The sequence below is a fragment of the Puntigrus tetrazona genome, chromosome 2 (genome assembly GCF_018831695.1).
Source record: "Puntigrus tetrazona isolate hp1 chromosome 2, ASM1883169v1, whole genome shotgun sequence".
NCBI lineage: Eukaryota > Metazoa > Chordata > Actinopteri > Cypriniformes > Cyprinidae > Puntigrus > Puntigrus tetrazona.
This window is the reverse complement of record NC_056700.1, coordinates 19100420-19112919: the sequence shown is the minus strand read 5'-3', so window position 1 is coordinate 19112919 and position 12500 is coordinate 19100420. Positions and strand designations below refer to the sequence as shown.

At 42.7% G+C, this 12500-nt stretch overlaps 2 protein-coding genes across 2 annotated transcripts in view; one reads left to right on the top strand and one right to left on the bottom strand.

Annotated features, from left to right (window-relative positions):
• The window catches only part of clstn2a (calsyntenin 2a), a 1097509-nt gene that overhangs the window by 195967 nt on the left and 889042 nt on the right, over positions 1-12500 (bottom strand). The gene's annotated exons all lie outside the window — the stretch shown is intronic.
• LOC122362065 (transmembrane protein 200C-like) lies at positions 2814-7921 on the top strand. Its single transcript, XM_043263327.1, has 2 exons — positions 2814-2945; positions 6291-7921. The coding sequence occupies exon 2, from the start codon at positions 6324-6326 to the stop codon at positions 7446-7448; it is 1125 nt and encodes a 374-aa protein (XP_043119262.1). The 5' UTR covers positions 2814-2945; positions 6291-6323; the 3' UTR covers positions 7449-7921.

Genomic DNA, 12500 nt, shown 5'->3' with positions numbered 1-12500 from the left:
TCTTACAGTAAACCACACGGTAAGATCAACACAACAAACATTAATAATTAATACACAACACCATTATTTAAATAGAATATTATTTTACTGTTTCTCAACTTAAAGTATGAGGTCATGGGGTTAGTTTTATTTCTGAAAATTTATATTTTGCTGTATTTAAAAACACACACACTGCACACGCACTGACTACAGTCACTACACACACACTACACACACACACACTACACACACACACACTACACACACACTACACACACACTACAGTCACTGCACACACACACACACACACACTACACACACACTGACTACAGTCACTACACACACACTACACACACACACACTACACACACACACACTACACACACACTACACACACACTACAGTCACTGCACACACACACACACACACACACACACACACTGACTACAGTCACTACACACACACTACACACACACTACACACACACAGTCACTGCACACACACACACACACACACACACACACTACACACACACTGACTACAGTCACTACACACACTACACACACACACACACACACTACTACACACACACACACACACACACACACAACACACACACACACACACTACACACACACACACACACACACACTGACTACAGTCATTACACACACACACACACACACACACACACACACACACACACTACACACACACTACACACACACTGCACACACACACACACACTGACTACAGTCATTACACACACACTACACACACACACACACACACACACACACACACACACACTGCACACACTGCACACACACATACACACACACACACTCACACACACACTACACACACACTGACTACAGTCACTACACACACACTACACACACACACACACACTACACACACACTGCACACACACTGCACACACACTACACACACACACACACACACTACACACACATTGACTACAGTCACTACACACACTACACACACACACTGCACACACACTCACACACACTACACACACACACACTACATATATATATATATATATATATATATATATATATATATATATATATATATGAAAATGAATTATTGGAAAAAATTTAATTAAATTAAATTAAATATACAAAAAGTGTTCAGTTCAAGGTATATTTGCTGTAATATTTGTGTATAATTCCCGTGGTGTTTGAGAAACAGCTGAGATGTGTTAGTTTTCAGCGCAGCTTGGGTTCAGCTGTTCTTCTCTCGGCTCGTTACACAGCATCATTAATTGTTCTGGCAGCGGCAGGGTGGCGTCTGATGAAGGTCAAAGTCACACCGATACGAGATGAGAAAAACACTGAGCTACTAAATGAATATATGCTGATGAACAGAAGAAGAAAACAACACTGCAACACTCTCTCTCTCTCTCAAGTGGTTTCATTCATCCTAACACTTACTTTAAATATTTATTCAAAAGTACAGGCCTGGTTTTTGTGGACGGAGATATTTGCCGTGACGCTCTTCACAGGATTCCCGGCACGCTGGAAGAGAGTCTGCATTCTGTCCTTTTTATTCCTGGAGTCAAACTGTTCAGAAAGCTGTTTAGAATCACATTCTGTACTAAAAACACAACCCCATTCTTACCCCTAAATGACAACGATTCACTTATGATTCATTCAAACACTCAGTTTCAATGTCTTCATAATCGAGTCACTGAATCATTCACTTATATGATTCATTCAAACAAGCAGATTTGATCAGAAATGAACCATACATTTATTGCTTTGTTAATCCTGTCAAATCTGAATGTACATTCTTTTATTAGTATTAGTATTATTTTTGTCTTTATGTATAACTGTATCTATGTTGTGACGTTTGTACTGTTCAATGCAAAAATGAGTCACTGAATCATTCACTCGTACGATTCGTTCAACCGCGCACAGTCTTAATGAACGAGTCACTGAATCATTCTCTCACATGATTCGTTCAAACGCGTGGATTCATTCGAAAACCTCAATGATCGAGTCACTGAATCGTTCAATTTGTTCAAAAGTGAATTACTGCAAATTCGATGCGGCTTAATATAAGAAACAATCCTAAAAAGTCCAAGTTTTATATATCTTATTAAATGATACACTATGAACTGAAAATCTGTGTTTTTTATAATGTTATGTCTATGGAGAGACAGCACCGATTTTTTAATTTTTTCTACCTCATATGTTTTATTTTCTAGGGAACAAAAAGCTTAACATGCAGGGCAATTTCTTCTGGGCTATGTATTAGTTTTTATTATGATTATCATGGAATAAGGTCCTCCAATGAGGCGTTAAGCATTATAGACTGTCTATAAACCATGCCTTGAACTGAGCTTGTTTGAGTCTAAGTTCAGACTAATGAATCTCAGCAAAGCAAACATGAAGAGTGCATGCAAACTCATTTAAAAACACAAAACATCATCAAAACGCGTTTATTATCCCAACGCCAATACCAATAAATACCAAATTATTTAAAAAATACACATTTGTATCATGCACTGTCATTTTTAAATGTTTATTCGGTAACTCTTTACAATAAGGTTCACTAGTTAACATGAAATCAAATGATTCAAGCTGTGAACTAACGAGAAATTATTGCATTTCTATGAAGTAACGTTAACAAAGATGAATAAATGCCGCAATAAATGTAAATATAGATTGACACACTGCAGAGTGCTACCCTTTTTATTTATTCACAAAGCATGCATCAAAAAAGAAGGAAAACGCACAATAAACACTGATAAATAAACAATATTAATGACTTAATGCGTGTAGTGCACTCATCAGTGAGCAGGAGCAGCACGCGACCCGATGCTCTGACCGATGGGCGGCGCGACACCAAGCAGAGCTCCTCAGAGCTGCTTCAGCAACATCAGGATGAAGACGATGACAGGCATCCTCAGACGAGGACGGACGAACGCAGTTAGGGTGAGAACCTCACACACACACACACACACACACACACACAGTCTTAGACTTCACGCTCGCGTCTCAGCAGCAATCGGAGGAGAAATCGCGTGGAAGTGATCGACGCTGTGTCGCACGTGTTGCTTCGCGTCTTCGCTCGCGCTCTGTTTAGTGAACGCTCTCCAGAAACAACACCGACCCCGAGCACCGTGCCGGCTCAGAGCCGCCTCGGCAGCTCGGAAAGCGTAGTGAAGGCAGACCTTAACGTGAGCGCCGTCAGATGATTCAAAAGAGCTTCATAATCCGAGTTAACGGCACCAGGGCTGGTTGTTAAGTTTCTTGCTGATAGACAGAAGAAGCACGAGATGGAAGTCTCTCAAGGTGACCTTAAAGTTGGGCGGCTGCACTCACAGAAGAACACTGAAGTGTCCAGGGGACAGATGAGCTGAAAAACTGCTAGTTAGGAGCCAGATAGGGGTTTCAAGCACCTCTGTCACCTCTGTCGCCTCCATCACAAGCAGTCTGGATTACGTAATTATATTACATTTTAAAACGCTCATAATCAGAGTTACAGTACTTTATGTGCGTGCATATTAATTGCATTGTAATTTACTGTCTCTGATTCTCTTTTTTTTTCTTCTCTCTTTTGAAGTTTTCTGTCCTAAAATGAAAAGAAAATTTCCATTCAGCTTTGACCATGAATCGTCATGTAAATGATTTTGCGATCCGTGCATCTGAAATGAGACGAAGCACCTCTGAAGCTATTAAATCATGTATGAAATGAATAATTAAAACGCTGTTTTCATCGTATCCAGTGACCTTCAATAACTGTTGACTGTTTTCATCTTTATTAATGATTGTTATGTAATGCAGGGATCACTAAATGTTTTAGAACCCCTTTGACGTTAAACGTTTGCCTGCAGTATCTCGGAGGAAGCTAATATTTCAGTTATTTAACCACGTTAAATCATTGAACCATATTCACGTTTACAGTGTTTTTTTTAGATTGTTTTATTTTAGCATTATTATGACGTGATTTATCATTGGCTTTTCATCCACTCACAAAGCCACTGCAGGTCTTACATTGAGCCCAGTTTGGGAACCTCTGGTTTAAATATAGAGTTTAATGCAATTATATCAAAGAATATCAAGTATTTTCCCCATCTTCACTTTTTTATAGCTATATGGTGCATGTATTGGTACGTTGAAAACAAGCTAGGTAAAAAGAAATCGTCAGAATACCTAAAATGAGGTGTTTTTGAGGTCGTGTGAATTATACGTGGACTCTGAGATGTTTGATGTGTTCTTTGAGCTCAGAGCCTCATCAAGCCGAGGATTGTGGGATTGTTTGGAGTGTTTGGCGCTGACATTAAAGCGTATGGATCTGTGGTGGTGTGTGTGGGAGTGTGTGCTCGTTGTTCTCAGGACACGCTGTGTAAAGACGGATCGGTGCCGGCTTCACGACTGTTTGCTGATCAATGCGTGCAACCTTTTCGTTATTTTAAGACGAGCGTTGTGTTTGTTCTTCCTCGGTCCAGTGTTTGTGGACTTAAATCCTTACTAAAAGTCCGGCTGATCTGCTTTTATCTGCTTCAGCTGCAGAGAGTTTACAGATATATCCCCATATAGATCTCGCACAGCCCTACTGTAAACGGTCGTCGGGGTGTTCTGGACGGTTGCCAGGGCGTTGCTATGCAGTTGCTGAGAAGTTTTGAGTGTTGCTACTGTAAATGATTGTCAGGGTGTTTTGGGTGGGTGTCAGGGCGTTGCTATGCAGTTGCTAAGAAGTTTGGGTGTTGCTACTGTAAACTGTTGTCGGGGTGTTTTGGGCGGTTGTCAGGGCGTTGCTATGCAGTTGCTAAGAAGTTTGGGTGTTGCTACTGTAAACTGTTTTCGGGGTGTTTTGGGCGGTTGTCAGGGCGTTGCTATGCAGTTGCTAAGAAGTTTGGGTGTTGCTACTGTAAACGGTCGTCGGGATGTTCTGGGCGGTTGTCAGGGCGTTGCTATGCAGTTGCTGAGAAGTTTTGAGTGTTGCTACTGTAAACTGTTGTTGGGGTGTTTTGGGCGGTTGTCAGGGCGTTGCTATGCAGTTGCTGAGAAGTTTTGAGGTTGCTACTGTGAACGGATGCCGGGATGTTCCGGACGGTTGTCAGGGCGTTGCTATGCAGTTGCTGAGAAGTTTTGAGTATTGCTACTGTAAACGGTCGTCGGGGTGTTTTGGGCAGGTGTCAGGGCGTTGCTATGCAGTTGCTGAGAAGTTTGGGTGTTGCTACTGTAAACTGTCGTCGGGGTGTTGCTATGCAGCTGCTAAGGTATTCTGAGCACAGCTACTGTAAATTGTTTTTGGGAGTGTCCTGGGTTCTGGGTTGCAATGCAGTTCCCCATATTTAATGTGGCTGATTTAGTTTCATTTCCCGCAGGTTGTTGTTTTTTATTATTGTCATTTTGCTGCATTATGGAGATGTTGAAAGCATCTGTGAAGTGTCACAACCCCTGCCGGCCCTTATTGACGTTCTCTGAAGGGGGTCTGACTCTCGTCTGTCATTTGTAGACGCTGACATTTCCACCGGCCGTGTGTCATGACGGTTTTACTGAGGACTTTTCACGCCATGAATTATTCATGCAAACATCACTATACGGCACGCATGATTCTGAGGGATTAGGCAAATTGAAATCCCGATTGCAAAGGTGAATTATACATTAGTCAGTGCAATTAGGCAATGTCATCTACCTCTGTAATTGATTATTTGATTAGAATGAATAAGCAGGTTTGTGAGGCGGTGCATGTGAAATCTGAGAATTTAAACATGATGTTTAATTGAAATGGGATGGATTTATGAGAGCGAGGGTGCTGGTGATGCCGAGATATTAGAGGGAAACAGATCAAATCCAGTGATATCCTCCTCAGGCTGTCAGGAACAGGAAATCTGTTATATTTCAGATGTCGAGTGTTTTTGTATCCGTCTGTCTCCATGAAGCATCTGCTTCCATCATTGATTGATCATTTTCTGGAATCGTCTGAATGTGACAAACAAATGAGCGCGACATGCTTTCATAAAAACAGATGCAGTGTTAATAAAACATTATAATTAAAAAATCAACATGTTGAACAAAAATAAGTCAGCTTTGCTTCATAATGCGCTGGCTGTTTTGCCAAACGATCAGAAAATGCTCTTTTAAATCTCAAGGGATGTAATGGAGTTATGTTTTGAGCTCGTCTTGGTTTTAGAACAGGGCTGTCCAAACTCTGCAGACCTCTGTCAAGCGCTAGACCAAACAATTAGACGAAACGCCAAATATTTGCATAGAACAGCACAGTTCACGCGTGATGTTTATTCTGTTCTCCTTCCTGTCCCGCCCCCACAGGATGATTGACAGCCTCGTGACCCAATAGGCAGGATGATCGCTACCGGCGGGCTGCTGAGGATTTCCCGGCGCCAAGACTCGCTGCGAACCAAGAACCGCGCGGAGAACAAGAAGAAGCGGAAAGCCAAGAAGAAACGCAAGAACGACGTGGTGGTGGTGAAGGGCAAAGTGAAGCTGTTCTCTGTTTCCGGGCTGGTGGCAGCGCTAGGCGTTTTTATCCTGCTAATCGGCATCGCGATGGCCGTACTGGGGTACTGGCCCCGAGAAAACACCGAGAAATTCATCGGGCCCGTGCGACGGGTAAAAGAGGAGAACCTCACAAGCAATAACGAGTTAGTGATGTCAAACCAGCTGAATAACGCCAACTCTTCGGCCGGCTTCTTCGAAGGCCTGTTCGCGACTTATTTATACTCGGATAACCTCAAAGTCTTCGGACCGTTAGTGATGGGCATCGGGATTTTCCTGTTCATCTGCGCCAACGCGGTTCTCCACGAGGATCGCGATAAGAAAACCAAAATCATCAATCTGCGCGACATTTACTCCACGGTTATCGACATTCACAGTTTGCGCGCGAAAGACTGCGCGCCGTTCAACGGCCTCATCAGCTACATGCAATCGAAGAGCGATAAACCGGCGTCTCCGCGGAACTACAGGCGGCCGTCGTGCGCCAGAAAATACAGCTTGTTTGCGAAGCGCCAGTCGTTCGCCGACGCCATTTACAGCATCTATCAAGGGAACGAGGAGTCGCGCGAGTGGGAAACGCGGTCCATCGTCACGTCGTCGGTGAACGCCTTCACGCTCCCCGTCATCAAGCTCAACAACTGCGAGGTGCAGGAGAGCGAGGCTTCGCGGCGCAGGAGTTGCGTCGCCACCCTGGAGACCACGGCGGACGTCTCGAAGACGCGGATGTCGCTCTCGCGCCTGTCTCTGAATGCGCTGACCGATCCGGGCGCCGGGCGTTTGGACGAGAAGTCGCGGCGCTTCAGCTGTCCCAGATTGGAGCGATCGGGCAGCAAGGGCTACATCAAACTGGCCGATCTCGGCGGGGATTCGTTCGAGACGCCGGACGCAGAGAGAGCGGAGAAAGAGGCGCAAGAACTTGCTAAGAACTCGGACGCGCGTCTGCGTGAACACACTGCGTCGCTGTCTGATTTGTAAAAATCGTAAAAGCTATCTTCTTACCAAGTACCTGAACGTTCTTAAATCAAAATGCATTTGTTTGACGGGGGAGAAGAGATTTTAGGCAAGAAAAGCAATCTTAATCGAAAGGCTAAACGAGATACGCTTTTCAGGTTGATTTCAAGGTAAACGTTAATTCTTAAGTCGTTGTACCTGTCCACTGAATGCATCTTGATTCGAGAACGCTTAGAGGTTTCTACTAGAAAACGAGACCAAAAGTGTTTCTCGCAGCGTAGGGCTCCATGTATGATGTCTTCGAATCCCAACGATATTTACAGAATTCGTGGAATTTGCCAAATTTGGACAAAATGTACGAAGAGCAGGTCGCTACACTTAAATCGAAGCACCATGTGGACTAGCGTCCGTTAATGCTAAGCGGCAAAACTACGATTTAAACCTGAATCCTGCGTCTCTGCGTGAACGAACAGCGTTTTTATTAATAAAAAAAGCCATCATATATCTGTGAAATGTAAAGGTGTTCGTGGCAACCCGTCAAAATAAAAGTTTGGTTTAACTTGAAGGCACTGTGGCAGAAATATATGATTTTTTTTTGTAAAATACACAACTAGTACTGCCGCTGTTAAAATTTTAATTAAAAGTAATATTTGAGTACATAAATACAATATCTCCAAAACAGTTCGTTTTACTATTTAATTTGAGTAAAATTAGTGTCATCTAACAGCACATGTCAAAATAAAGCTCAGTTTAACTTGAAGACATTGGGTCAAAAAATAATAAAAATAAAATAAAAATTTAATATAGAATTCAGTAGAATGTAATTAACATCACTACTATTTCTGTGGAAAAAATGTATTAAATGTTATTTCAATTAGGTGTAATTACATTCTTCTTCCATGTTTTAATTTTTAGAGTAAATCTCCTTTATTATCCAAAAACTACAATGTGTTACTTCTTATTAATTAAAAGATAGATTAAATGCATTTTAATTAAATAAAACGTGTCCGTCAAATAATTAGACATGCTAGAGCACAGAATTTGGTAACAATAAAACATACGGTAAAAAAAGGTATTAACAAATATTATAACATTTTATACATACGTTTTGATTAATATATATAATTTATTTTTTTGCTATTTAAAAGGAAAAGAAAAGGTCCTGAAAAATCCTCATCTGTGAGACATCTCATGAGAAAGTGACACTTTTATTGATCTAAGATGCTTTCAACTGTTCAAAGGTCACAGAATAGACTTTTATAATGTTAGAGAATATTTCTACTTCCAGGAAACGGTGTGCTTCTGAACTTTCTCTTCCTGAAAAATAAAATGCGTCACGTTTTCCGCAAAAATAAACAGTTTTCGACTGGAATAATGATGCTGAAAATACAGAAATGAATTACACTTCAACACGCGTTCACACGCTTTTACATTTCAATAATATTTGCCCGTTTTTACTGCATTTTTGATCAAATAATTGAGCAGATTTTTGTTCTAAACCCGGTCCAGAAGAGGTGTGTGTGGTCGGTGGCTGTGTATTTGAGGACACCAGTGTTTCTGGATGAAGACGTTCTACGTTCTCAGCGTTTCTGGAGTATGAGTCCGTCAGCTCCTTCACGTTCGTTCGTGTTCAAGTACTGAAGCAGAGGATAAAGTCTATATTGAAACGCGAGTGACTCATGTGACGGGGCGCAGGCCGAGACGTTTATTATTAAGCTCAAAGTTTGTGCGGTTTTATTTATTAACTTTTTTATAAATTCACTTCATTAACTGTAGCAAGTGTTCAACATGTCTTAATTTTGTCTTTCTTTGATTCTTTCACAGTATTGTCTGTCACGTCTTTATTTTTTAACGAATTTCTTTGCGTTTATTTACATTTTTATCGTTTTTATCTCTTCTTTATTGACCTTTAGATGTGTTTATGCCCCGAAGTCGTTCCTCTCTCTGCTGAACCCTAGCTGATGTAGAGAAGCGTGGTTGTTGTCTGTATCCAGACGTCTCACCCATGTTACTCTTACGATCACGACTCCATCCGGGGCCGATGTCCGTGTCTCCGGCGTGATGAACACATGCATAGAGCCGACGTTATGCAACTTTGCACATGCTGTCTTTGTATTAGACCGGCGTTAGAGAGCTGATATCGATGTGCACAAAGGCAATAAGTGATCTAGCTGAGGACGAGTCACTGGTTCTGATTCTGTTCCCTAGTTTTAGTCGAAAATAAAGTTCTTTGAGATAATATTATCCTGCGTGGATTAATACTGACACCTGGTGGAGAATCTCACTCTCCTCTCACTTTATTCTCCTTCTTTCTGTATGGTTTGGTGTATTATATTTATCTATTTATTCGGAGCTGTTCATAACAATAATCACAGACCCGAATATAAACTCTATATTATGTTAAACTACACTTAATTATTGTAAATATGCATGGTTGATCACTTTACGCACGCTGTTTTCCTGCTTTAATGGCTTTAATCCGTGACCTTTGACCTTTACCTTGTAAAGTACGTGGCATCAGAGGAACACAAAAGATGATCTTATTATCTCTTATCTTCGTGTGTTACGCCTGCATGTTACTACAGGAGAAAAACACGTGAAGATCAGCGCCGAGGTTTCTGGGAGAATCTGCTCTTGACTGAGAACAGAAACCTTGTGTGGAATAACCGGCTTAGAACTTCTAGAATTTATAAATGAACATATCATTTCTGTTATAAAAATGACAATAAATATATAATACAGCAATCGACTATATAGACACAAATATAACATAAAACAAAACTAATCATAGAAATATAGCATATACTGTGAGTCTGTGTGTGTGTGTGTGTCTCTGTGTGTGTGTGTGTCTGTGTGTGTGTGTGTGTGTCTGTGTGTGTGTGTGTGTGTGTGTGTGTGTCTGTGAGTGTGTGTGTGTCTGTGAGTGTGTGTGTGTCTGTGTGTGTGTGTGTGTGTGTGTATGTGTGTATCTGTGTGTCTGTGTGTGTGTGTGTGTGTGTGTGTCTCTGTGTGTGTCTGTGAGTGTGTGTGTGTCTGTGTGTGTGTGTGTGTGTGTGTGTGTGTGTGTGTGTGTGTGTGTCTGTGTGTGTGTCTGTGAGTGTGTGTGTGTCTGTGTGTGTGTCTGTGTGTGTGTCTGTGTGTGTGTGTGTGTGTGTGTGTGTGTGTGTGTGTGTCTGTGTGTGTGTGTGTGTGTGTCTGTGTGTGTCTCTGTGTGTGTCTGTGAGTGTGTGTGTGTCTGTGTGTGTATATGTGTGTGTGTGTGTGTGTGTGTGTCTCTGTGTGTGTGTCTGTGAGTGTGTGTGTGTGTGTGTGTGTGTGTGTGTCTGTGTCTGTGGAGTGTGTGTGTCTGTGAGTGTGTGTGTGTCTGTGTGTGTGTGTGTGTCTGTGTGTGTGTGTGTGTGTCTGTGTGTGTCTCTCTGTGTGTGTGAGTCTGTGTGTGTGTGTGTGTGTGTGTGTGTGTGTGTCTGTGAGTGAGTGTGTCTGTGTGTGTGTGTGTCTGTGTGTGTGTGTGTGTGTGTGTGTGTGTGTGTCTGTGTGTGTCTCTGTGTGTCTGTGAGTGTGTGTGTGAGTGTCCTGTCTGTGTGTCTGTGTGTGTCTGTGAGTGTGTGTGTGTGTCTGTGTGTATGTGTGTGTGTGTGTGTCTGTGTGAGTGTGTGTGTGTGTGAGTATGTGTGAGTCTTTGTGTCTGTGAGTGTGTCTGTGTCTGTGTGTGTGTGAGTGTGTGCGCGCGTTAGTGCTGTCCAGTGATCAATCACATACAAAATAAAAGTGCACCACGCCGTATATGTGTGTGTGTGTGTGTGTGTTTATGAAGACATGCAGTATATATTTTAATAATATTAAAGAACGACCGGGTTGGAAACCACGGCGTGGGCGTGACCAAGACGACGGCGAGCCAATAGCGAGCGCCGGGGGCGTGGCCGAGAGAAGCGGCGGAGTGCGCGTGATTGAAAGCGGAGCTCCGCAGGTGAAGCGCTCTCTCTCTCTCTCTCTCTCTCTCTGTGTGTGTGTGTGAGTGTGTGTGTGTGTGTGCGCGTCCGGAGCTCGGTCTGGATCGGGATCCTCTCAGGTGATGTCTGTTTCACACACTTTAAGGTGTACCGCAGCGCGCGCCTAACGGATGTGCTCGCGCCGCTCGTGCGCTTTTTCAGGAAACATCCGTCTCCAGAAACGAGTTTTTTTTTAATAAGACCCCGGCGCCGATTGCTTTCAATCAGTTTCGACGCGTTTAACCCCCGTGCTGACGTCAGCCAGGCGGTCACGTGGCTAATTAGAGCAGTAAACGAGGCGCTTTAATTCTCGCGCGCTGTGTTAAAAGTTAAAGAAAGAGTGCTGTGTGTGTGATCTGGATGCTGACTGTTTCTCCTCTCTTTCTTCTGGGATGTGTTCGGATGTGGATGGGCCCCTGGATGACCGTCTCTGGGTGAGTCCCCCTGTCTTTTCATGTGTTTCTAGCTCAGGAAAGCCCTTTCAGATGGAGAAGGGTTTAAATGAATGCAGATAGAGTTAATGCTGGATTGTAGTAGAACACGGCACATTAAAGTACTGTACTATAGTATGGTTCAATGAATATGTCATTCGTATTTTTTCATGTGCAAAATGTTCAGAAGAGTCAGACAGAGCTTTATCAGGCTTTAATGGCATGCAGTGTTTTTCTGCAAACATGACTGCTACTGATGAGCATGTATGTATATTTAGGAGCGCTTATGGAGAAACGAATGGAGAAGATGCTTGTGCAATGAAAAGTCAGCATGTGGTCGGATCATGTGTGTGTGTGTGTGTGTGTGTGTGTGTGTGCGCGTTTGAGTCATTCCCGGCTTCAGAAGGAGGAAGTGATGCTCTTTCATTTCCTCTTGACTTTCCTCTGTTTTTGCTGATGTGTGATCAGAGTTTCTCTGTGGAGTCTGCGTCTGCGTCATGAGATCGATCTGCAGTCGTCTGCAGGTTTGCGTCTGATAAACCTGCAGATATGGGAATAATGTGGAGAATCTGGGTTTATCTCCGGTTTATGTAGTAGATGTGCAGAAGCGTTTCTGGAGGCGCTTCACTGACGACATCAGTTTCTGTTATTCTCAA

Bases quoted from the DNA above. Each gene is read 5' to 3' on its own strand.
- LOC122362065 (XM_043263327.1), top strand. From the start codon at position 6,324: ATGATCGCTACCGGCGGGCTGCTGAGGATTTCCCGGCGCCAAGACTCG.